We start from the raw sequence: 26,007 nt of genomic DNA on the forward strand, positions 1-26,007 counted from the left end.
CTCTCTGTTATGTAACACAAACTGGTTAATTTACTAAACCGGTATCATATAAACCGGACACTGATGGTTACGTTAGCTTTTGCATCTGCTCTGTTTTCGCTCAACACTCATATCTAGAAATTAGGTATTATTATCATGATAATAATACCTAATTTCTAGATATGAGTGTTGAGCGAAAACAGAGCAGATGCATTGCTCTGCGTTGAAAATTGGTTTCATCGAAATAAATTAACTCAATTTCTTACAATCTAAGAGTTGAGAATTGTCAACGCAGCTTTTGAGTCTTTTTTTTTTTTTTTTTTCTGTCTCTACTTCTTCGTCTTCTCTAGACTTTGATAATTGGCAGCGTTTCTCTAACTTTTTCCAGTCATGGACGATTTTTCCAATTTGTTGAAAAAGCAACCAACGAGTCAAGTACAACTTTGCAATCGTTTGACAATGCGTCATGGACGTGAATATATGCATATACAAACACACTTGCGTGCTGTCCTAAACCCAAACAACAGATGATCTTAGAAAAAAATGAAATTCAAAAATCTATTGGTAATCTTTTGTTTTCTTCTTATAGGCTTTCCTGTTGTGTTTGCACCATGCGGGATAACTGGTTTCTTTAAACCCGGTGATAGGTATGATACAAACCGTCGCCTTCTCCTCTCTACTCTAGCTTCTAATGTCACAGATCGAGGCGACTTCTTCAGCAATGCAATTGGCCAAGGCCATGATCGTGTATATATTCTCGGGACGTGCATCTCAGGTGTTGAACCAAAGGTTTGCTCCGACTGTATCGACCTTGCTTCTAAAGAGGTGATAGAAGAATGTACCAACCAGATAGAAGGCCTCGCTTGGCCCCAACATGGGAGTTTTTGTATGGTGCGTTACTCCAACCGTTCTTTTACTGGATCACTCGAGATGGAACCAAAGTATACCAAGTACAATGTTGGAGATATCGGATCCACGGTAACAAACTTTGATAAAGTGTGGGACGGCTTAACAAGTCGTATGATAGATAGAGCAACTTCATGGTCATCTGAACGCATGAGCTATGCAGCTGAAGCAGTTACTTTGACGTCTTTCAGGAATATATACGCAATAATGCAATGCACACCGATCATATCATTAGGGGACTGCAACATCTGTTTAAGTGCAAGTATCAGAGAATACCAATCATGTTGCCATGGGAGACAGGGTGGGGTTGTTTTTCGTCCTAGCTGCGTTTTCAGGTGGGATATTTATCCCTTTTCTTCAGCCTTTAACCTTACTTCGGCACCTCCAGCTCAACCCCCAATATCACCTTCATCAGGCAACAGGTCAACCAGAAACAAGGGAGGTACGTTGCTTTACTATGCCCCATGATTTTTAAAAACGCTTGATTCATACTCAGACAGCTGCCTGTATTCGGGTTTTTTTTCCAGGAATTATCGGAATCATTATTGGTCTTGCTTTTGTGATCAGTGTGCTACTTGCTCTAGGGTTTGCTCTTCATAGGAGGAGAAGAACGTACCAAGAATTTGCTAGTGAGTTCTCCATGGTTTGGCGCTATGTCAAATTTTGAGTTTTAGGATTATAAACGTTTTCAATTAGTTGTTCATCACTTTCTCTGTTCTTACTTGTCATATGGTTATATTTCTTTTTTTAGGGAGGTCAAGGACGACTTATGATACTGCATTACCAGATGATGGTAAGAGACTATACAACACTCTTTCCTCTAAACCTGTTAATGTCTCTAGGACAGGCTCCAATATAACACTATGTATGCTTTCAGCTGCTGTAGCTGATATTACAACTTCAGGTTCACTACAATTCGAATTTAAAACTATTGAAGCTGCAACAAGTAATTTTCAAATGACTAACAAGTTAGGTCATGGTGGATTTGGTGAAGTCTACAAGGCATGCATAATGTTCTTAAACTTTTCTCAACTACTAGTTTGTGTTATAAATTTAGTTGCCAAAAAAAAAAAAAAATCTGATAGTGAGTGAAGATCATATAAATTGACAGGGAACGTTCCCCAATGGAGCAGAAGTTGCGGTGAAGAGGTTGTCTAAAACGTCAGGTCAAGGTGAACAAGAATTTAAGAATGAGGTGCTTCTTGTAGCAAAGCTCCAACATAAAAATCTGGTTAGACTTCTCGGGTTTTCTGTTGAAAGAGAAGAAAGGATACTTGTGTACGAGTTTGTGCCCAATAAAAGTCTCGACTACTTTCTCTTTGGTACGAAAAAAAATTGATAGGCATATAATATCTAAGTCTTAGTTATCAATCTCTGTATAGTGATACTATATATTGTATTTGCAGACCATAAAAAGAGGGCTCAGCTGGATTGGAAAAAACGTTACAACATTATTGGGGGAATCACTCGTGGGATTTTATATCTTCATCATGATTCACGGCTCACAATCATACATCGTGATCTCAAAGCGAGTAACATTCTCTTAGATGCTGAAATGAACCCGAAAATCGCGGATTTTGGTATGGCAAGGAATTTCAGAGTGGATCAGACTGAGGACAATACAAGAAGAGTAGTTGGAACATTGTAAATAACTGTTCATTTCATTTATAATCTGTCTGTCCTTTTTTTGTTTATGACAAAACTGAAAGTGATGTGTGCTTGTCTTTTGCAGCGGTTACATGCCTCCCGAGTATGTGGTGAAAGGGCAGTTCTCGATGAAATCTGATGTGTATAGCTTTGGAGTATTGATTCTGGAGATTATTGGTGGAAAAAAGAATAGTAGCTTCAACGAACAAGATGGCTCAATTAGCAATTTGGTCACATATGTTAGTACTAAAAAAGCCTATGTAATCTTGAAATTCTTTCTATTCCTATTAACAGGTGGTCTTGGACTTAAACATTGGTTTCTTGTGAAATGACTCAACAGGTTTGGAGGCTTTGGAACAACAAATCTTTCTTGGAACTCGTAGACCCGGCCATGGGGGAGAATTATGATAAATATGAAGTTATTAGATGCATCCATATCGGGTTATTGTGCGTTCAAGAAAACCCCGCAGATCGTCCAACCATGTCTACAATATTTCAGATGCTCACTAATACTTCAATTACCCTACCTGTTCCTCAACCACCTGGATTTGTCTTTAGGGTCAGATCCGAACCAAACCCACTAGCCGAGAGATTGCAGCCTGGTCCGTCCACTTCCATGTACTTTGCTTGTTCCATTGATGATGCATCGATAACGAGTGTTAGTCCTCGTTGAAATTAGATGTTAATATTAATATGTATATTTTTTGCAAGTCAAAACTTTAAATAGTCACTCACTTTTAATTATCGTTGAAATTCATGTTTTGATTGATGGAAGCGCACATATTCTCTGAGTCATCCATCTAAAGAAAAGAAAAAAAGGGGAAAGAAGAGTTGTGTGTTAGTCCTTTGTCTCTTTTTTTTTTTTTTTTTTTTTGTGAATCAATGTCAAATTATATTCAAAGAAAAAATAGTGTTTTACATCTGCTTCCTCATAATTTTAAGTGCCATTTATGTTTTTTGTGAATCTAACCAAGGCTCTCTTCCAAAGTAGCGAACTTTATTGGTGATTCAAGATATCGAAATGAAACTATACCAAAATGAATCTACTCTTTAAGTCAAAATAGTTACGAACCCTTGTTACAGCTTTTAGACATACTCTATCATAGTTTATTTTGGTGGAGAAGAATTATGCTCTCTCGTCTTTAATTTTGATGAAAAGCCAAGCCAATTGAGAATAACCCAATGTATAGGTACTGTGCATTGGAATGAACCTGGAGGCAAAGAAATATTTGATGTATGTCCTCTATGGATTTACACCTTAACATTTGATAGTAGCGTTAAAATTTGTTTACACCAGATATGAATTCTCATTTGTTTGACCATCATTCTAATCGTCAAATTTGTTTATTTTTGACTAGGTCACGTCACACGTGGCAAAGACCCTTCATAACGAACGGAGAATAAAATTGAAGACTTTTACAAAAATAGGAAGAGAACATCATACTACACTACGCGACAACGTATTCTTCTTGGTGCCACATGTACTTCCAACAAATGTTTTCTTGTTTACTACGGCTCGATTTTAAAATTGTAAATAAGCCGAAACATTAGTGTCTACTCTATTTGATATGAAATTATGAATGTTAATTTACTAAACCGATGTCACATAAACTGGAAACATATGGTTTCTTCTATCGTTTCCGAATCAGTTTTGACTACTCCTCTGTTTCTCCTCATTCAGTTGGGGAATTAGGGTTTGACATTTTTGGTTCCATTAGCGCTCCAGGATTTAGATTGGAGATTGATGTGTTGCTCGTCTTTAATCACTGAAATTAATGAGTCCTTCGTATTTTGTCTTTATTTCAGTCTACACGTCTTTGATTGTGTGGCTCCTCTCTAGCTTTCTCTATCTAGACTTGGTCAAACGTTTCGGCTTCTCATTGCGAATCTTTTTTTTTTTTTAATCCCAAAAATACATTATTCTTTCTGCCACATATCTGATTCATATAATTGTAAAAGTCTTTGGACAAGTCCCAACTTCTCACGCTTGACTCATCCTTGGTAGCTTGTAGTATGACCTACCGTGTGTGTATGCAGGTTTAATGACCACTGTTATCAGTTTGACGAATTCAATACAAGATATTTCGGAGAAAAATCTCCATCTTCTGTTTACACCCGTAAGAAACTGACAGATACAAAGATTTTTTTTTGCTTCTGCTAAAATCTTTAAGGAATTATGAAACAGAGTATCCTCTGTTTTTTCCTCATAGTAAGCTTCAATATTTCTTCAGTTCCTGCACAAACATGTATGAACAGTGGGAATTTCACACCCAACAGCACATACGACAAAAATCGCCGACTCATCCTCTCATCTCTTCCTTCTAATGTCACGGCTCAAGTCGGTTTCTTCTACAATGGTTCCATCGGACAAGAACAGAACCAAGTCTACGCAATAGGGATGTGCATCCCAGGGTCAGCTCCAGATGACTGTTCTAATTGTATCAAGAAAGCGTCTGATGGATTGATACAGAGGTGTCCTAACAATACAGAAGCTTATTCATGGCACGGTGAGCCCACGCTTTGCCATGTGCGCTACTCCAACACTTCTTTCTCTGGATCTGCAGATATGGAACCGTCTTTACTGGTCAGCAACACTGAAGATGTCAACTCAAATCTAAGCCAATTGAGTGAAATATATAACGGAGTAATCTTTCGTATGATTAATGCAGCCTCCACAGCAAAAAGCACACCATCGTCTAGTAATAATTATTACAATGCTCCAATTTCAGCCATGTCATCTTCCGAGAATATATACGCATTGATGCAATGCACGCCTGATCTTTCTTCTGATGATTGTAAAAGTTGTCTCCAAGAAAGCACAAATGACTATCAGTTGTGCTGTTCTCAGAAGCAAGGAGGCACTGTTATGCGGCCAAGCTGCTTTTTTCGTTGGGATTTGAAAACATTCTCTAATGCTTTTGGTGATATCATGGTGGCTCCTTCTCCTCCTCTGCAGCAACCTGACAAAGGTGATATTCCACATTCCGCAGATAGTGGGAAAATCTCAACCGGAGCTTTAGTGGCAATTGTGTTTTCCATTGTAGTAGTCATCTTGATGGTCATCATCTTCTTAGTACTGCGTGCTCGGCGATCTTTTGTATATTTCTCATGGAGGAAAACAAATCAACAATTTGGTTTTGATCAATGTGAGTGTTGGTCTTAAGCTTTTCTTTTGCCCCCTTAGTTCCTAAAATATTCAGATGATGATAATTTTTGTTGATATGATTTGATTTTGCAGCTGGTATAACTGTACACTCCCTCCAAATAGATTTTAAGATAATTGAAGCTGCAACAAACAACTTTGCAAGGAGTAACAAGCTTGGTCAAGGTGGATTCGGTGAAGTTTACAAGGTGTCATATCTGTAGCTTTATTGTCTCATCACTTGATAAAAGATGGAATTACAAAATTAAAGCAACTCTCTTTGATGTAATGTAATAGGGTACGTTGCCAAATGGGACAGAAGTTGCAGTGAAGAGGCTATCCAAAGAATCAGCACAAGGTGCAGTAGAGTTTAAGAACGAGGTTGTTGTTGTTGCAAAACTCCAGCATAGAAATCTTGTTAGGCTTCTTGGGTTTTGTCTTGAAGGAGAAGAAAAGTTACTTGTTTACGAGTTTGTCCCCAACAGGAGCCTCGATTACTTCCTCTTTGGTATGTGCAATTAGTATATATTATGATATTTTGATATGATTCTCAAATTGAAATCTAAAATAGCCAATAACTCCTTTTGTATTATGTGCAGACCCTAGAAAGCAAGGGCAATTAGATTGGACAAAGCGGTACAACATTATCCGGGGTATCGCTAGAGGAGTATTATACCTTCATCAAGATTCACGGGTAACAATCGTACATCGGGACCTCAAAGCCAGCAATGTTCTCCTTGATGCTGATATGAACCCGAAAATTGCTGATTTTGGAATGGCAAGAATTTTTGGGATGGACCAAAGTGGAGCTAATACAAACAGAATAGTTGGGACACGGTATATATGCATTACTCTTGATATGATCTATGTACTGATAGGGGTCAGTAACATACTTAATATTTCATGTGATTTACTCTTGTAGCGGTTACATATCCCCAGAATACGTGACGCGAGGCGTATTCTCAACAAAATCTGATGTCTTTAGTTTTGGAGTCTTAGTTCTTGAGATTATATGTGGTCGACATAACATATTCTCCAACGAGTCGGATACTACAGCTGAGAATTTAGTCACATATGTGAGTTCCAAAGAAGAACTAAGTTCTTGGTTGATGATCCAATGACTAAACCAACAATATATTCTTATCATTGGGTTCTTGATTGATGGTTTAATTTTGTTGCAGGTTTGGAGGTTGTGGAGAAACGGGTCACCATTAGAAATCATAGATCCAACCATTTTAGAGAATATTCAAACCAATGAAGTGACACGATGCATCCACATTGCGCTCTTATGTGTTCAGAAAGAACCAAAAGAGCGTCCCAAGTTGTCGACGATCATGTTGATGCTAACTAGCAATACCCACATTTTACCTACTCCTAATCCACCTGGATTCTTGTTTCCAAATGGAAGCAACCAAGAACGAGTACCGGAGTGCATAGAGTTGAGGCAGTCTATGATAGGGTCCAATTCTCATACTGTCAATGATGTAACGGTTTCAGATGTGGATCCTCATTGAAGTTCATTGAGATGATTGTGACGTAAACCATGTTGCAGGAATATCACTTTTATTATGATATACATACTCGATCAAACTTCATGTACAGTACACTCTTTCTATCATTTCTAAATTTGTAATATGAGTACTCTGTTATGAAAATCTTCTTCTTTGTATTTTTGGCTCCAGAATCTTCATCAATATACCAAGCCATACATTTCTATTAGTATGTGTGGTGTTTTCTTCACATATTGTGTTTTTGCTTATTAAATCACTATGATAGTGATATACATGAACGTTATCATTTCTCATTATTATTATTATTTTGACCATTTTTTTCGTATTTGTCTGTCACATATAATTGTTGGCATTTTGACTATTCCAAAAGAATGGACACATGACCACAAAAATATCAAAGAGATAAGAATCGTGAATACCTGAATGTGGCTTCAAATTCAAAAAGACCTGAATGGTTTACTTTGACTTTAATTTAACTTCTTGTCATCAAACACATCGTCACAACCCCATCCTCTGTTTTTAAAGGGAAGAACAAAAATATATTCATTCTATATATGGAAGCTTCCTGATGTGAAACACAAATCTGAGTAAAAAAAAACCAATCATGTCTTCCCGCGCCTCTTTCATCTTCCTTTTCCTTTTCTCCTTCCTCACTAGCTTCAGAGTCTCAGCTCAATCAAAAAACGTTTGTTCAAATACAACAACGTATTCAAGAAACAGCACTTACTTCACCAATCTCAAAACCCTTTTATCCTCTCTCTCTTCCCCCAACGCTTCCTACTCCACCGGATTCCAAACCGCCACGGCGGGACAAGCTCCCGACAAAGTCACAGGACTTTTCCTCTGTCAGGGAGACGTCACGCCAGAGGCTTGCCGTAACTGCGTAGCCTTTTCCGTCAACGACATACTCAGTCGTTGTCCGAATGAGAAAGAAGCCGTGCTGTACTACGAGGACTGCATGCTCAGATACTCTGACCAGAATATTATATCGACCTTGAATGCTAATATAGAATGGAAATGGAGGATGTTGAACGCCAATATTTCAACCAACCAAGTAGACCGGTACGAAGATTTCGTGTGGTCCACGATGAACCAAGCTGCCGTCGAAGCAGCTAACAGTCCTAGAAAGTTCTCTACGATAAGTGCCAATTGGACTGCACTCCAGACTTTGTACGGCATGGTTCAGTGCACTCCTGATCTTAGAAGAATAGACTGCTTGAGCTGTTTGCAAGAAACCATTAATGGGATGCGTCTTAACAGAATTGGAGCGAGACTTCATTTGCCTAGTTGTAATTCGAGGTACGAGCTTTACGCGTTCTTCAATGAAACGCTCCTTAGAGCACCACCACAACAACAAGCATCACCACCTGGTGAACTCTCTTTACTTCTTTCTCCTCTATTCTCAAAATCTAACTCATCTGCCACTATCCGATCTCAAGAAAATAATCTTTGCAACGCAGGGAAAGATAGGAATTCAAAAGCTTTAGTGGCAGCCATTGTTATGCCTATTATAGTGGTTGTTCTGATTTTCATAGCTGGTTATTGTTTCTTTGCAAAGAGGACAAAGAAGACTTTGAATAATGCTCCAGCCTTTTATGGTAAAGATTCAAATGATTTTAACAGTCTTAATTAATTGGGTTTGATTATTGTCATTGAGCAGTTTTTTTTGTTTTTTTTTTGTTCTGATTACTACGACTTCTTTACTGTGCATCAGGAGATGATATGAAAACCATAAAGTTGCTGCAACTTGATTATGGAACAATACAAGCTGCAACAAATAATTATTCAGAAAAGAATAAGACTGGTCAAGGTGGATTTGGTGAGGTTTACAAGGTACTATTTACTATTAATTCTTTAACTGCGCCTAAGGTTGTGTACTTTTTATATTTTGTGTCAACACATTTGGTTAACGAGATGTTGCTGATGAAAACAAATAGGGTACATTTTCGAATGGGACTGAAGTTGCGGTGAAGAGACTGTCAAAATCATCAGGACAAGGTGAAACAGAGTTCAAGAACGAGGTTGTTGTTGTTGCAAAGCTTCAGCACAGAAATCTTGTTAGGCTTCTTGGATTTTCTATTGAAGGAGAAGAAAGGATACTGGTCTATGAGTATGTGCCTAACAAAAGCCTTGATTACTTCCTCTTTGGTCAGTAGCATTTATTGCTTTGTGTCAATGATTTTTTAGCCATATTGCTGAAACTTGTGGTTGCAAATCTTCTGATTTAACTGTAATTCAAGAACCTGGTTGTTATTGTTCTGCACACAGACGATAAAAACAAAGGTCAGCTGGACTGGACTCAACGATACAAGATTATTGGAGGGATTACTCGGGGGATTCTATATCTTCACCAAGATTCACGGCTCACAATCATACACCGTGACCTCAAAGCAAGTAATGTTCTCCTAGATGCGGATATGAATCCCAAAATAGCTGATTTTGGAATGGCAAGGATCTTTGGAATGGACCAAACCCAGGAGAACACAAGCAGAATAGTTGGTACCTTGTAAGTCTTCTACGTACTTAACTTCTCATAAGTTGAAGTGTGTCAAATTTTTGCAAATACTTGTCTTTTGTTGTGGATTCCAGCGGTTACATGTCTCCTGAATATGCGATTGATGGCCAGTACTCAATGAAATCTGATGTCTATAGCTTTGGAGTGTTACTTCTTGAGATTATTAGCGGTAGGAAGAACAGCAGCTTCTACGAGACAGACGCAGAACTTGACTTGGTTACTAAGTTTTAAGGCAATAATTTTTTTTTTTATTAGCCCTCTTACAATAAGCAATGGTTACAAAAAAAATATATTTATTGATTGATTTTTAGGCTTGGAAGCTTTGGAGTAACGGAAATGCTTTAGACCTTGTGGATCCAATTATCCTAGATAATTGTCTAAAGAGTGAAGTTGTTCAATGCATTTATATCGGTCTTTTATGTGTTCAAGAAGATCATGCAGAACGTCCGACATTTTCAACCATTTTTGTGATGCTCACTAGTAATACTGTGACTTTACCAGTGCCTCGGCAACCAGGTTTTGTCGTGCATAGTAGACCTCAAAAAGACCCGCTTGATTCATATCGATCTGTTGATGATACATCGATCACTGTGTTATATCCTCGTTGAATATTCGGTTAGCAGCTTTTGCCGCCGTAGAATTACACCAAAACAATTATTTACATATTTCTAGAGGTGGTGAAGCCAGTTTATTGTTTAGTTTTGGTTTGGCAATCTGGTTTTATATATAGAAACTGAAATTAAATAAAACCATATGTAATTCAATTTGGATGGTGTTGTCTGATGCAATTTTGAAGTTCGGTTCAGTATTTTTAGTTTGGATTGCTCTAGTTAATTATTTACAAACAACTTCTATAGCTTGCATGACAATATATAGGGAAAAAAACTTACCTATAATCAAAATATACAAAAAAAGATATTATATCTTATCGGCTTGGTTTGGATATACTACATGTGTATAAATATTTGGATGATTTTAAGAAAGTTATTATGATATAATATAAAAATCTTCTCAAATTCTACTTAAAATCATGAAATTAAAACCTTGTATTTTTAATTAAGTAAATCCTCTAATAAGCCAAGTTATTTTAACATGAATTTTGAAAAGTCTTTTAAAAACTGGAATTTTAGTGACTTTAATGGATCTCATAAATATTTTAATCAATGTTAAACAGAACTTTCTTCTACTAAAATTAGATGCAATTTACTCTTTTTTTCCTTTTTTTTTTTGTAAAACTACTTGGATCTATTACTACCTAGTAAATACTTACCGTTGTACGTGTGAAAAAAAAAATACAAATTAACATCCAAACCATGCATGATGCATGCTATGCAGAATCTCTGTTTTCGCTTAACTCAGGTATGGATCTACCTAGTAAATATTTACCATTGTACGTGTTAAAAAAAATACAAACTAACTTTTTTTTTTGGTGAGAAAAAAATACAAACTAACTACTCTTTCTTTTTTTTGTAAAACTACTACTGCCTAGTAAATGCTTAGTTTTAACTTCTTTTTTCTATGGTATAATTATTAATCATAAAAATTAGATTTTAGTTTCTTTATGTAGAGTATAGACTCCATTATTTGACTATTCCCAAAAGAGAGAAGACTTTGGTTGCAAAAAGAAAAGAAAAAAATGAAGTGATAATCATTATTTTGATTATTCAAAACAGAGGAAACTTTGGTTATAGAGAAAAAAATGTCAAAGAGATAATAATTGTGATGCAGCAAATGAGTCACCCTATTTTTTTGTCTTTTACTTCAACGTCTCTCGTCTTTAAAATACTAATTTTGTCTCTTAATGTGAATCACCTAATGAGTCTTCGTATTTTTGTCTTTGATTTGAATGCTTTTGATTATTAGACAATAACGTCTCAAACTCTCCATCTTCTTTAATTAATGGGAGCTTCACTTTCACGATGTGAACCACAAAATGTCTTTGACTGACGACCGCATATTCAAGTTTTGGGACCACCGTAATTGAGTTTGACAAATTCAACATTTGGGAGTTCGCAAGAGAATCAAATATATTATTACAAAGACAAAGCTACAAAATCCCATAAAGGAAAAATATGAAACAGAGGAGTTTGTTTTCAATCCTCTGTTTTGTCCTCTGTGTTGCTTCAGTTTCAGCACAACAACAGTGCATGAACAATGGGAATTTCACACCCAACAGTACGTACGACTCAAATCTCCGACAAATACTCTCTTATCTTCCTTCCAACGTCACCGCTGGAGACGGCTTGTTCTACAGCGGTTCCATCGGGAAAGAACCAAACCGTGTCTTCGCAAGAGGGATGTGTATCCCAGGATCAACTCCAGATGACTGTTCTGATTGTATCAAGAAAGCTTCTGATGGTTTGTTACGGAGTTGTGGTAACCAGACAGGCGCGTTTACATGGCCAGGTGATCCCATACTTTGCCATGTGCGCTACTCTAGTACTTTTTTCGACGACATATCCACAGAGCTGTACCCGCGCAAGGTTATTAACAACACTGGAGATATCAACTCAAATATTCAAAAAGAGTTCACGGCGATATGGGAAGGTTTAATGGGTCGTATGATTATTACAACCTCCAATGCAAAAAGCACACCATCGTCTAGTAGTAGCTATTACACAGCTGATGTTGCAGCCTTGACACCTTCCCAGAATATCTACGCATTAATGCAATGCACGCCAGATCTTACATCTCATTCTCGTGATTGTGAGAGTTGCCTGCGACAAAACGTAGGTGACTGCGGTCAGGAGCAAGTTTGCACTGTTATACGGGCTAGTTGCTTTTTCCGTTGGGATTTAAAAAAAATTCTCTAAGGCTTTTGAAAATATTACGTTGGCTTCTCCTCCTCCTCCACTGCAATCTGACAAGAGAGCCAAAGGAGCTATTGTGGTGTTTCTTGTTCCCATTGTTGTATGAGTAATCATCATCGTCATCTTCGTACTGCTTGCTCGACGATATGTTGGACTTTGCTGGAGGAGAAAGAAAACATATCAAGAATTCGATTTTGATCATTGTGAGTGTTATTCATATGCTTTTATTTGGCCTTTAGGTTTTAGCATGTGTAGAGTAGAGTCTATGGAACATTTATTACAACACTCTCAGATGATGATAGATTGGCTTCTTGGTGATCTGATATCAGAGGGTGTGTCTTTGATTTTTTTTTTTTGTTGTTATTTTTGCAGCTGGTATTACAACTGTAGAATCCCTGAAGTTCGATTTTAAAACAGTTAAAGTTGCAACCAAAAAATTTAGTGACAAGCTAGGTCAAGGAGGATTCGGCGAAGTTTTCAAGGTGTCATTTCTGTAGCTACTTGGTCCATTACTTGTTTTTGACAAACCTTGGATTTTACGGAATCAAAGTATCTCTTTAGTTGTAGGGTACGTTACCTAATGGAATAGAAGTTGCAGTGAAGAGGCTATCCAAAGCATCAGCACAGGGTGAAGAAGAGTTCAAAAACGAGGTTCTTGTTGTTGCAAAACTCCAGCATAGAAATCTTGTTAGGCTTTTTGGGTTTTGTCTTGAAGGAGAAGAGAAGATACTTGTTTACGAGTTTGTCCCCAACAAGAGCCTCGATTACTTCCTCTTTGGTATGCGAAATTTGCATAAATATATGTTATTCATGATATTTTGCTAGCTGATAACTATTTTTGTAAGTATAGACCCTACAAACAATGAGAAATTAGACTGGAGAAAACGGTACAACATTATCGAGGGAATTGCTCGAGGAATTCTATATCTTCATCAAGATTCACGGCTCACAATTATACACCGTGATCTCAAGGCCAGCAACATTCTCTTAGATGCTGATATGAACCCAAAAATTGCTGATTTTGGAATGGCTAGAATTTTTGGGATGGATCAAAGTGGGGCTAATACAAACAAAATAGTTGGGACACGGTAAGAACATACTATTACTACCCTTTATATGGCCTATGTAGTGAAGCTTGAATATACGGTCTACTTAATGTTGTTTGTGTTTGACTCTTGCAGTGGTTACATGCCCCCAGAATATGTAATGCAAGGCTTATTCTCAATGAAATCTGATGTCTATAGTTTTGGAGTCTTAGTTCTTGAGATTATATGTGGTCAAAATAACAGATTCTTCCAGCAGTCAGACACTACAACTGAGAATTTCGTCACATACGTGAGTACCAGAGAAGAACTAAGTGCTTTGATAAATGATCAAATAATTAAGAATAAGATCTTATCTAGCGGTGGTTTTACTTGTATGTGCTGAATTGATGATTAAATTGCGTGACAGGCTTGGAGGTTGTGGAAAAGCAAGTCGCCATTAGAGCTCGTAGATTCAAGCATTTCGTGTCAAAACAAAGAAGTGACAAGATGCATCCACATCGCGCTCCTATGTGTTCAGAAAGATCCAAAAGATCGTCCCACCTTGTCAGAAATCCTGTTGATGCTCACAAGCGACACCATCGATTTACCCGATCCTAAACCACCTGGATTCTTCTTTTCAAATAGACGCAACCAATTACGAGAGGGCCTCGAGTCTAGCCAATGTTTCTCTAGTGAAATAACATTGGAAAGAGTTTGACATTAGTTCCATTGAAACAGTAAAGTGTATGAGTTGAGATATATACTTCATCAAACGGTAATGTGTTTACAACATTAATAGCTCCTCTGTAAATGACATTTTACTATTTGTGTTTATGGGTCTAGAAAATTTGATCAATATACCAAGGTGTGAGGATATCTAACTCCGATCACTCACAATAACTCCCAATCGAACGTCAGTGAACACGAAACAAGATGAATAAAGAACAAGAAAACAAAAGAATGAAAACAGAGACACCACGAGTTCAACGAGTTCACGCCCAAACCGGAACGCTACGTCTCACCGGAGATATCACTCCGGAATCCACTAGAACATTTTTAATCAATCCGATTACAAGATCTCTCAAGCTTCTCTATTCTCACTCTCTCTCGAGATCGTAACAACCTTTTCCACTACCTTCTCTAAAGAGATAAGAACAGCTTATAAGCTAGTCAACGGCGAATAAACTTGTCAACCGTCTCACGTGCTTCTCACGTGTTTCTTCTCTTAAGCTTAAGAGATCAAAGCCTCTCTTTCACCAAGAGTCTTTTTGTTACTTAACCAATTGAAGACTAAAACCTGAGTCACTTCCTTCAATTCTCCACCTTGACTCTGGTTGCCTTCAACAGTCTTCCTTGTTCTAGTTCCAGGATTCCTCCTCCAGTACTTGAGCTTAACCACTCATAACTTCAGAGCTTAACCACTCTTGTCCTTTGAGCTTAACCGCTCTTAACCTCCCTGAACTTCACCGCTCAGTTCTCTTACCAACTCACCTCTTCAATTATCACGAACTCGGAGCATTTGCAAAGCTCCTTCAAACTTGTCCACCGGTAAAACCTTGGTAAAGATATATGCAGGATTACACTCAGTTGTTGTCTTCACCAGCTTCACGATACCCTCACTGATGATATCCTGAATAAAGTGTAACCTGATATCAATGTGCTTAGTCCTCTCATGATGCACTGAGTTCTTTGCCAATGCGATAGCACTTTGAGAATCACAATGCACCTCCACTGCACCTTGAGGAAAACCAAGTTCCTCTGCCAAACCTTTCAGCCATATAGCCTCTTTTACAGCCTCCGTCAACGCCATATACTCTACTTCTGTCGACGAGATGGCAACTACTTTCTGTAACCTCGACTTTCCAACTGATCGTGTTATCACCTACTGTAAAAACATATCCAGAAATCGATCTCCTGTTATCACCATTGTTGGCATAATCTGAATCACAATAACCTCTCAACAGAAAATCCTCATTCTTCTGATAACAGAGTTTCTTCCTCTCTGTCCCCCTCATATATCTCAGAACCCACTTTGCTGCTTGCCAGTGCTCCTTCAAGGGTCGACTCATGAATCGACTTATAACTCCCACTGGGTAAGCAAGATCAGGTCGAGTACCTATCATCGAATATATCACACTACCAACCGTATTCGCATAAGGAACAACCTTCATTCTAGCAAACTGATCTTCATACTCCTTATCAGAAGCTGTTCTTAACTGAAAATGCACTCCCATTGGAGTTGCTACTGCCTTTGACTGATCCATTTTAAAAGTCCTCAACACCTTCTTCACATTCTCTTCTTGTGACAAAGTCAAAGTTCCTGCAGCACGATCTCTAGAAATCTCCATCCCCAAGATCTTCTTAGCATCTCTGAAATCCTTCATTTCAAATTCTTCACTCAACAGCTTCTTCAACTCACAAACTTGAGCCTTGTCAACCGAAGCAATCAGTATGTCATCGACATATAGCAACAGATAGATGCGTGTATCATTCTCTAACATCTTCCAATATACACAACTATCATAGGCACTTCTTTCAAAACCAATACTCCACATGAACTCATCAAACCTAAGATTCCATTGCCTAGGTGATTGCTTCAAGCCATAAAGAGACCTTTTAAGAAAACATACCTTTTCTCGACAGCCTTGACCAACAAAACCTTCAGACTGAGCCATAACAATCTCTTCATCCAGAAAACCATGTAAGAAAGCAGTCTTTACATCCATTTGTTGCAATTCCATATCAAACTGTGCAACCATCGACAAAATGTACCTGATGGAAACATGTTTGACAACAGGTGAAAAAATCTTTGTATAATCAATACCTTCTCTCTGTGTGAAGCCCTTAGCCAAGAGTCTGGCTTTAAATCTCGGAGCTTCTACACCCGGTATTCCTGCTTTTCTGGTAAACACCCATCTGCACCCTATTACCTTCTTGTTCTTTGGTTTGTCTCCAAGATCCCAGGTATGATTCTTCTTCATAGACTTCATCTCTTCTTTCATAGTTTTGTTCCAGAACTCCCAATCAGGATCTGTAAGTGCCTCTTGATAAGATTTAGGCTCTGCTTTACTGTCGTCTTCAGTGTAATAAGCATATCCCACCATGTTAGACTCATTGTATTTTTTATTGAACTTGATTACCCTTTTGCCTCTATCCCTTACCAACTGGTAATCACTCAGGTCTTCACCATCTTCTTCTGAGTCTAACTCTTCTCGACTTCCTTGTTGATCCACTGCACTATCAGTTTGATCTGTAGCACCTAAACTCGCATCTGAACCAAGAGGAGCTCCACCTCGAACATTAACAAATCGTTCTGCTCCACCTTGATCAGTATTATCTGACTTATCTTCGACAAACTCGAGTTCAGTTCCATATGGTAGAACTCAAGTGCCATTCTTCAGATCCTTATACATGATCTCTTCCCTGAACACCACATTACGACTGATCACGCACTTACTCTCCTCCAGAAGCCACACCTTAAAACCCTTAACTCCCTCAGGATAACTCAGAAAGATTCCTCTCTTAGCTCTTGGGTTAAGTTTACCTTGGTCAGCATGTACATACGCTAAGCAGCCAAATCTCCTCAACATACTTAGATCTGGTATCGCAGAAGTCCACTTCTCTTCAGGCAAAGCAAAATCGATAACTGTAGAGGGTGATCTATTAATCATATAAACTGCGGTTGAAGCCGCTTCTGCCCAAAATCTCTTCTCTAGACCAATCTCACTCAACATGCTCCTCACCTTATCCATAATTATCCTGTTCAATCGTTCTGCGACACCATTCTGTTTGGGGGGGTGTATGCACACGTCTTATGCGTAACAATTCTTGTATCTTTACAAAACTTCTCGAACTGATGATTGCAATACTCCAAACTATTGTCAGTTCTCAACTTCTTTACCTTTCTTTCATACTGATTCTCAACCATTGTCCTCCATTCAACAAACTTCTCAAACACTTCATCCTTTTTCTTCAGAAAATAAATCCAAACTTTCCTCGAATAATCATCTATAAAAGAGATGAAGTATTGACAGTTACCTAATGATGGTGGATTGTGTGGAGAGCCCCACAAATCTGAATGCACATAACCAAGCTTCTCTTTAGTTACATGTTGGGCTGGTGCGAAGCTCACTCGATGATTTTTACCAAACACACAATCCTCACAAAACTTTAACTCGCTGATAACTTCCTTGTCCAAACATCCTTTCTTAACCAGAATGTCCATCCCTTTCTGACTCATATGGCCTAAGCGACTGTGCCATAGTGTAGTCTCATCTTTGGAGTTCTCCGAGACATTAGACTCACTTGTTTCTGCCTTTCCTTGAAGAATATACAGCTTTTTTCTCTTCTGACCTTTCAAAATTGTTGAACAACCCTTCAGAACTCTTAAAACACCATTCTGTGACTTGAACCAGCATCCCCTGTCTTCAAGAGTTCCCAAAGAAATTAGATTTCTCGACATGGTTGGCATGTATCTCACCTCTGTCAAGATAACTTGTGTCCCATCATCATTCCTTATCCTGACACTACCAATTCCCTTTACTTGAGAATAAGAATTATTCCCCATTTTCACAAGCCCTGCATCTAATTCCTTGAACTCATGGAACCAGTCTCTCCTTGGGGTAATGTGAAACGAGCAACCTGTATCAAGAACCCATTCATCAGAATTTCCTGATACAAACAGAGTAGTCTCCTCAGCCATTAATACCATTGCATGATCTGAACCTGTTCCAGCTTTAGCCAAGCTAACCTCTCCTTTTTCTGATCTAGTAGACTTCCCTTTATTCTTTTCAATCCACTTATAACATTGTTTCTTGAAGTGTCCCTCCTTACCACAAATCCAGCAGACTCTTTTACCTTCTCTAGACTTAGATCGGGACCTTCCTTTGCCCTTAGATCCGTTGTTGTTTCCCTCTGATCTACCTCGAGCAAAATATCCTTCTCCTACAGACTTATTACTTTGAGCTACTTCTCTTTCTTTATCCCTCGCAGCTACCATTACATCATCCAGCCTCAGTTTCTCTCTTCCAGTACTATACTTCAGTGTCTCAACCAAACTATCGAACCTAGCAGGTAGAGAGCTTAACAGAATAATAGCTTGTACCTCATCAAAAACTTCAATTTGTAAATGATTCAGATCCGCCACAATCTTTAAGAAATCATCAATGTTCTCATCAATCTTCTTATTGTCCTGCATCTTGAATGTGTAGAAATTGAGTTGCGAGTAAACCCGATGTGGAAGAGATGTAGGTTGGAACATCTTGTCCAACATAGCCCAAGCCTCCGCTGCCGTATCACATAGCTCAATGTTTCTCAGCACCTTATCCGCGACATTAAGAAAGATTACTTTCTTCGCCTTATCGCATCTCTCTAATCTTGCCGCCTCATCTGATTCGCGTTTCTTTTTCTTCTCTGGATCTTGTTCCTCTTATTAGCGCATCCTTCAATCCAATAACACTCAGATGTGCACGAATCCTTGTTTTCCATAAGGAGAAGTCACCGGAACCGTCAAACACCGCAATCGGAACCCAGACATCTTCGATCCAACACCGCTCAACCACCGTAAGCTCTGATACCAATTTGTGAGGATATCTAACTCTGATCACTCACAATAACTCCGAATCAAACGTCAGTGAACACGAAACAAGATGAATAAAGAACAAGAAAACAAAAGAATGAAAACAGAGACACCACGAGTTTAACGAGTTCACGCCCAAACCGGAACGCTACATCTCGCCAGAGATATCACTCCGAAATCCACTAGAACCTTTTGAATCAATTCTATTACAAGATCTCTCAAGCTTCTCTATTCTCCCTCTCTCTCACGATCTAACAAACTCGAGATCGTAACAACCTTTTCCACTACCTTCTCTAAAGAGATAAGATCAGCTTATAAGCTAGTCAACGGCAAATAAATTTGTCAACTGTCTCACGTGTTTCTTCTTTTAAGCCTCTCTTTCACCAAGAGTATTTTTGTTACTTAACCAATTAAAGACTAAAACCTGAGTCACTTCCTTTACAAGGGACTCTTTTTTATAATTGACTTAAAATTAATCCAATCTACTGAATTAACTGGTCCTGTATTTGATACGAATGTAACCCAACCCGTAACTGCGAATTGTGAAATGTACTCATAGTTTATGTGAAAGCATTACTAGGAATCTTCGTTTAAGTTGTCAGATGACTCTGTTTTAAAGTCTAGAGGCTTCATTTTGGGGTATCTAGTGGCGTGGTGTTGTTTTTCTCTGTTATTGGGCTTTTCGGTTTCTACGTTTGTAAGGCAGAGACTAGGAGGCGACGTGGAAGATTGGGAATTAGAGTATTGATCTCACCATTAGAGTGCCTACATTCTTGTTTGTTTTGGTTTGATAATGTATTGGTACTCAATAGAACCGGTTTGTTATTGCATTCAATAAACATGTTGGGAGAGAGGAACTAAAACTTGACTTAACAAATGCGTCTCCGTTTTTCTCAGTTCTGTTTTCTGGAGGTGTTTTCTTAGTTTAGAAAACAAAGTTAATTCCCTTTTCTCAATCTTTTAAGTACTAAACTAGTTTGTAGTTTTCCCACAAAACTTACTTTAAAGTTTCTTCTCCTCCAAGTTTCAACCATATGCATTTATCCTCCAAAATTTTAATGAACGTCAAAATATGGAAACTAGACATGAATGGCCTCTGTAAAAGCTTGTTTTGAAATTCACTAAATTTGTCTTTGAAGTTTCACTAAATGCCCGACAAATCAAAAACCCACCAAAGCCCTTTAAAAACTCAATTAATCCATCCAATAAACGCCTCAAACCATACACCAAACCCTACATATATATTATTCTGCACGGAACCCGTCTTGTATCTAACTCTTTCTGATCTTCAGACTTGTACCCAGGGCCGGCGCAATAGATTTTGATGCCTTAATGTTGTTTGTGTTTGAACTCTAATAATAATAGTCCAGCTTAAATTTATTTTATAAGAATACATAATAGGATTCCTTTATTAAGATAAAATACTATACATGAAAAAATAGTTAGGCTTTATTTAATGTCTTGTCAAGTTAATACAAAAACAGATAATTCGGTACGTAAAGTTCGTGTTCAACCGTGTTTGAGTTTATTTATAAACGATGTTCCTTTGCATTGATTAAGCTAATCAAATAAAGTTGTTAACAAAAAAAATAGTTATTCAAAAAGAAAAGAAAAGAGAAGGAAAAATCAAATTTGAAGATGTCACTTGTCAAACACTTCTCAAAAAATATGGAAAAAATATTAAACTTAGATTTTAAATGCTTGTATTTCTTGATTTCTACTTTAAGTTGCAAATGAGAAGGGGGAAATGCTATGTATAACCTGAATTTTTTTGAATGGCTCTCAACATATGATAGTTGAATCATTGACCTAATATAATTTAACATTTTATTCAAAATAAAATAAATCATTGACCTAAAAGTTAATGAAATATGATCCATAATCAGAGTTGATAGTTTGATAATTAATATGTTACGTCGCCCCAAAACATCCTCTGTTTCATGTTTTGAAACCCAAATAGAGCTGAAGGAAGTGGAAACATGTCTTCTTGGCTCTTGCACCTCTTTAATCTTCTAAATACGACATTTTTCTCGAGTAACAACACTTTCTTCACTAATCGCATGCAGAACTCTTTTTGTTTTTGTCCTCCCTCTCTCCCTGCAACGCCTTTTACTCCGATCCACCGGTTTAAGAAACTCTACGGTTGTAACCCAAAAAATTTCATAGTCAATTGACTATTTTATGTTTCTGATTAAATTTTCGCGGAGTCACAATTAGTAAAACAGGCGTAATAAAAAAGCAGTTGACTATGAGTCGATTGACTTTAGTCGTCGCATAAAACCATCTCTATTTTCACGTTAATCTATAGTAGCCACAAAGACAAAGAAAACAAAATATCATTATATAAATCGGAGATTCAGGATGTGTAACCCATATCTGGAAAGTTGAACAATGCTTTCTCGCGACTCTTCCCTCCTCCTTTTCCTTTTCTCCTTCCTCATTACTAGTTTCGGAGCATCTGCCTTAATACAGAGTCACTGTAGAAATCTAAGTACGACAAATTTCTCTAGAAACATCACTTTCTTGACCAATCGCAGAACTCTTTTTGCCTCTCTCTCTTCCTCCGACGCCTCATCATACTCCACTGGATTCCAAAACGCTACGGCGGGAGAAGCCCCTGACATAATAACCGGTCTTTTCCTCTGCCGGGGAGACGTTACGACGGAAGTTTGCCGTAACTGCGTTGACTTGGCTGTCAACGACACACTACGTCTGTGTCCGAATGAGAGAGAAGCCGTGATCTATTACGACGAGTGTATGCTCCGATACTCTGAACGGAATATTCTCTCGACCATTTCATACAATGCCTTGTCGATCATGTGGAACGGTAATATGTCATCTAACCCAAATCAAATATATGGGTACGAAGATTCGGTGTCGTCCGCAATGAACAAAGCTGCCATGGAAGCTGCGAACAGTTCTAGAAAGTTCTGTGCGATGAAATCAGATTCGACCGCACTCCAGACTTTGTACGTATTGACTCAGTGCACTCCTGATCTCACAAGAGTAGAGTGCTTGCGCTGTCTGCAATACTCCATCAATGCAATGCCTCTTTACAGAACTGGAGCAAGACTTCTTTACCCTAGTTGTAATTCAAGGTATGAGCTTTACGTTTTCTACAACGAAACCGCCATTACAAAACCACCACCACTGCTGCCTCCTGTATCTACTCCTCCTCCGGTGTCATCTCCTCCACGACCTGGTGAATTCTTCCTTCTTCCTCTGTTTTTCTCCCCTGCTTTATTTTTAATTTTATCCTTTTGATTTAGTTTTAGAATGATGCTTTGAAACGCAGGGAAAGGTGGGATTTCAAACGTGTTAGTGGTAGCCATTGTGGTGCCTATTACAGTGACTGTTGTGCTTTTCATTGCTGGTTATTGCTTCCTTGCAAAGAGGGCAAAGAAGACATCCGGTTCTGCTGCACCAGCCTTTGATGGTAAAAATTCGAATGAGCGACAATCTAATTTTTATGATTAATTTCATAATTAATTTCTTTGTTTTCCCCTTCTTCTACGACTTTTATTGTGCAACAGGAGATGATATTACAACGGTAGAGTCGCTGCACCTTAATTATAAAATAATTCAAGCTGCAACAAACAATTTTTCAGAAAATAATAAGATTGGTGTAGGTGGATTTGGTGAGGTTTTCAAGGTACTAACAGTTTAATACAGTTAATTCTTTAACTGCGCCTGGGGAGAAACTTTTATTTGGATAACAAGATGATACTGATGAAAACGGATAGGGTACACTTTCTAATGGGACTGATGTTGCGGTGAAGAGATTATTAAAATCATCAGGACAAGGTGACACGGAGTTCAAGAACGAGGTTGTTCTTGTTGCAAAGCTTCAGCACAGAAATCTGGTCAAGATTCTTGGATTTTCTATTGAGCAAGAAGAAAGGATATTGGTTTATGAGTATGTGCGCAACAAAAGCCTTGATTACTTCCTCTTTGGTCGGTTGCATTTATATTACTCTGTTTCAATGATTTTTTAGCCATTTTTGAAACTTGGGATTCACATTTTTAGATTTAAATTTATGTGCGCACACAGACCCTGCAAAGCAAGGTGAGCTGGACTGGACTCGACGATACATGATCATTGGAGGGATTGCTCGTGGGATTTTATATCTTCATCAAGATTCACGGCTCACAATCATACACCGTGACCTCAAAGCAGGTAACATTCTCCTGGATGAAGATATGAATCCAAAAATTGCTGATTTTGGAATGGCAAGGATCTTTGGAATGGACGAAACCCAGGCAAGCACAAGCGTAATAGTTGGTACCTTGTAAGTCGTTGTTTTCTTCTTACAAGTTGAAGCTAGCTTATTAAACATAATTTTGCCAATATACCAAAGTTTTGTTGTGGATTTCAGCGGTTACATGTCTCCGGAATATGCAATACATGGCCAGTTCTCAGTAAAATCTGATGTCTATAGCTTTGGAGTATTAGTTCTTGAGATTATAAGTGGTAAGAAGAACGACAGCTTCTACGACACAGATGGCGCACATGACTTGGTTACATATGTAAGTTTAAAGGCAAACAAGTTTATATTTACTTCTCTTCCAAATTGCAATGTAAGCAATGATGTATCAAACTAATTTGATTGACTGAAATATAGGCTTGGAAGCTTTGGAGCAAAGGAACACCATTAGACCTTGTGGATCCAATTGTTATAGATAATTGCCAAAAAAGTGAAGTGGTCCGATGCATCCATATCGGTCTTTTGTGTGTTCAAGAAGATCTTGTAGAGCGTCCGATCATGTCAACCATCTTTGTGATGCTCACTAGCAATACCGTAACTTTACCAATGCCTCAGCAACCAGGGTTTTTCGTTCATAATAGACCTGAAAGTGACCAGTGTGTTTCAGGGTCTTTTGACGATGCATCCATCACTGATCTATATCCCCGTTGAATACGGTGTTAAAAGAAAATTGTCGTTTTTTTTTTTTTTTTGCAAAAAGAAAATTGTCGCTTAAACCTAGTAATTTAGGTTTCATTTGGATTTGATAGCAATCAGTTACAAGATAGAATTATGGAAGTTAAGTGATTTGTGGTTGAGTGATTAGAGTAAATTATTGTGAGATTATAAGAATGATGAGAGTTTCCATATTTGTTAGTAATGACCAAGATTCATGACTTTTCTGTTTGTTTTTTCCTTTTAATAAAGATGAGTGTTTTTCTCTCTACTCTATCAAGCTCCATTTTAGGGAAGAACAGTTTATTGATAAATTATAAAATTCAAGTTTAACTTGATATTTTTAAAAAATATGATAAATATCTAATATATCAAAACATTTTTTAAACAAAAATACTCTAATTTAAATTTTTAAAAATAAATATATTTCAGATATTTATATCATACAACGGGTTAAATGTAATGAGTTACATATATAATAAAATAAGTTATGATCTTTAAAATGGACAATTGGCTAAATGTAAAATATATTAAGATTATATGATGAGATTGTATAAAAAATGATAAAATATATCCAAAAAATTATTTAACATATAAAAATATATAAATTTTTTTTATAAAATAAAGTTCAAGATACTGATCTAATAAAATATCGTATATGATTAACCATTCTCGTACATGAAATAATTTATTTTTGGGTGTGTTTGTGATTTAGTACGTTTGGGAAACTTAATAGGATAAGTAGTACAGTTACTATTCAAAATTGGCATATTAGTACAAAAGAGTTTTGTGTAATAGTTTGATACTAGGATTTTTGTGTCTCCTAGCAGGTTCAATTAACCTTATGTGTTGTAGTACTTAAGGTGTCAATCCAAATGGGATGTTGCTAGTCACTCAAGATGCAATCAAGATTTCACAAGTCAAGACAGTTCAAAGAATGATTTTATATCTAGCAATCCTAAAATGATCAGGATGCAAAACGGAAATATGTTCTAGGACTAGAAACGAGAATGGATGACAAGAAACGAAAATGAATGAAAACATAAACGAGTCTAAACACGAACAAAACCGCAAGATAAGAAACAATCTCAGGAATGCAATAAAAATCAGGAAGAAAGAAGTCCTAAGGATGGGAGTAATTGATGTCGGTGGAGTATCCTAGTCTATAAAGTGTTTAACATGCCCCAAGCAAACCATCCCTAAACAATGAACATCACTTCTTAGCTAATCCAATCTCTTGACAGAAGCTAATCAAACTCAACCACTTCCAAACCTAGCTCTCGCTAGAGAAACATGATCAAGCATGGCATGAAAAACAAGTTCATTCACGTCAACAAATATCCTAGACAACTAATCTCTTAGGCTAGGAACGTAAGTCTCTAGCACTAGTTGGTCAGACATTTCATCGAACACCTTTTGTATGCGGAAATGTCTAAAACCTAGTTCCAATTGATTAGAGAGAAACAAGTATTTCTAACTCTAGTCCAGAAGGGAATCATACAAATCAAAGCTTAAACACTCTACATCTTAAGATCCTCCACCTAATCTATCCCATCCTCAAGAACTACCACACTACTCAGATCCGAAAATCATCATCAAGGATACAAATCAAGAAAACATTGAACCAAGCATAATAAGATAGATAGAAATGAGAGGAACAACTTTTTTTTTTTTTTTTTTTTTTTTGTCAAACAAGTTTCATTAAAACTTAGGTCCTCAAAGAGGATAGTTGATACAAGGAGAGAATTAAAAGGTTACAAAGCTTAATAGGATTACAAAACATAGATAGATATTGGCTCCATGAGTTTTCCAAGGGAATGCAAGGCTTTGGGAGGCTAGCAGGACTTGAAAGATCTGTTGGGACCAAGGTGGAAGTGCCTTTGAAGACATGCTCCGCAACTTCCTGGATCAGCAGGTGATCAACAATGGCTCTTGCAAAATATGCAGCAGAGCTTTTAGAAAGGTTGTTCCATAG

The 26,007-nt window shown here is 37.6% G+C and overlaps 5 protein-coding genes across 15 annotated transcripts; all 5 read left to right on the forward strand.

The window, feature by feature from the left end:
* The first annotated feature begins 415 nt into the window (after window positions 1-415).
* LOC104727810 (putative cysteine-rich receptor-like protein kinase 16) lies at window positions 416-3,452 on the forward strand. 2 transcript variants are annotated; one of them, XM_087475747.1, is made up of 9 exons: window positions 498-957; window positions 1,077-1,327; window positions 1,413-1,514; window positions 1,637-1,678; window positions 1,763-1,887; window positions 1,997-2,207; window positions 2,292-2,529; window positions 2,618-2,771; window positions 2,873-3,452. In XM_087475747.1, exons 1-9 carry the CDS (start codon window positions 854-856, stop codon window positions 3,203-3,205), a joined length of 1,560 nt encoding a protein of 519 aa, XP_087331873.1. In that variant the 5' UTR covers window positions 498-853; the 3' UTR covers window positions 3,206-3,452. The 2 variants fall into 2 exon arrangements, with proteins under 2 accessions (XP_087331872.1, XP_087331873.1); XM_087475746.1 differs by having other exon boundaries at window positions 416-1,327.
* A 1,008-nt stretch (window positions 3,453-4,460) lies between these two features.
* LOC104722695 (cysteine-rich receptor-like protein kinase 11) lies at window positions 4,461-7,343 on the forward strand. Of its 2 annotated transcripts, XM_087475745.1 has the most exons (6): window positions 4,461-5,678; window positions 5,771-5,883; window positions 5,972-6,182; window positions 6,274-6,511; window positions 6,597-6,750; window positions 6,856-7,343. In XM_087475745.1, exons 1-6 carry the CDS (start codon window positions 4,709-4,711, stop codon window positions 7,186-7,188), a joined length of 2,019 nt encoding a protein of 672 aa, XP_087331871.1. In that variant the 5' UTR covers window positions 4,461-4,708; the 3' UTR covers window positions 7,189-7,343. The 2 variants fall into 2 exon arrangements, with proteins under 2 accessions (XP_087331871.1, XP_010439199.2); XM_010440897.3 differs by lacking the exon at window positions 6,597-6,750.
* Window positions 7,344-7,564: 221 nt separating this feature from the next.
* Window positions 7,565-10,508, forward strand: LOC104722693 (cysteine-rich receptor-like protein kinase 15). Of its 9 annotated transcripts, none has more exons than XM_087475754.1 (7): window positions 7,565-8,555; window positions 8,646-8,783; window positions 8,900-9,018; window positions 9,123-9,333; window positions 9,454-9,691; window positions 9,775-9,932; window positions 10,012-10,508. In XM_087475754.1, exons 1-6 carry the CDS (start codon window positions 7,790-7,792, stop codon window positions 9,929-9,931), a joined length of 1,629 nt encoding a protein of 542 aa, XP_087331880.1. In that variant the 5' UTR covers window positions 7,565-7,789; the 3' UTR covers window position 9,932; window positions 10,012-10,508. The 9 variants fall into 9 exon arrangements, 5 of the variants coding, with proteins under 5 accessions (XP_087331880.1, XP_087331878.1, XP_010439195.1 ...); XM_087475752.1 differs by having other exon boundaries at window positions 9,775-9,916; XR_015572695.1 differs by having other exon boundaries at window positions 7,649-8,555; window positions 9,123-9,295; window positions 9,775-9,916.
* A 1,226-nt stretch (window positions 10,509-11,734) lies between these two features.
* On the forward strand, window positions 11,735-14,391 carry LOC104722692 (cysteine-rich receptor-like protein kinase 11). Its single transcript, XM_087475756.1, is given in 7 exon segments — window positions 11,735-12,498; window positions 12,500-12,713; window positions 12,883-12,992; window positions 13,078-13,288; window positions 13,361-13,598; window positions 13,692-13,845; window positions 13,963-14,391. Coding segments are annotated over 7 exon segments (1,944 nt in total). The 5' UTR covers window positions 11,735-11,772; the 3' UTR covers window positions 14,254-14,391.
* A 7,028-nt stretch (window positions 14,392-21,419) lies between these two features.
* Window positions 21,420-24,303, forward strand: LOC104722696 (cysteine-rich receptor-like protein kinase 15). The gene is made up of 7 exons (XM_010440899.3): window positions 21,420-22,315; window positions 22,409-22,549; window positions 22,647-22,765; window positions 22,857-23,067; window positions 23,165-23,402; window positions 23,490-23,640; window positions 23,736-24,303. The coding sequence occupies exons 1-7, from the start codon at window positions 21,505-21,507 to the stop codon at window positions 24,027-24,029; spliced, it is 1,965 nt and encodes a 654-aa protein (XP_010439201.1). The 5' UTR covers window positions 21,420-21,504; the 3' UTR covers window positions 24,030-24,303.
* Window positions 24,304-26,007: the final 1,704 nt, after the last annotated feature.

Source organism: Camelina sativa, chromosome 11 (genome assembly GCF_030686135.1).
Source record: "Camelina sativa cultivar CO46 ecotype springtype chromosome 11, ASM3068613v1".
Classification (NCBI taxonomy): Eukaryota; Viridiplantae; Streptophyta; class Magnoliopsida; order Brassicales; family Brassicaceae; genus Camelina; species Camelina sativa.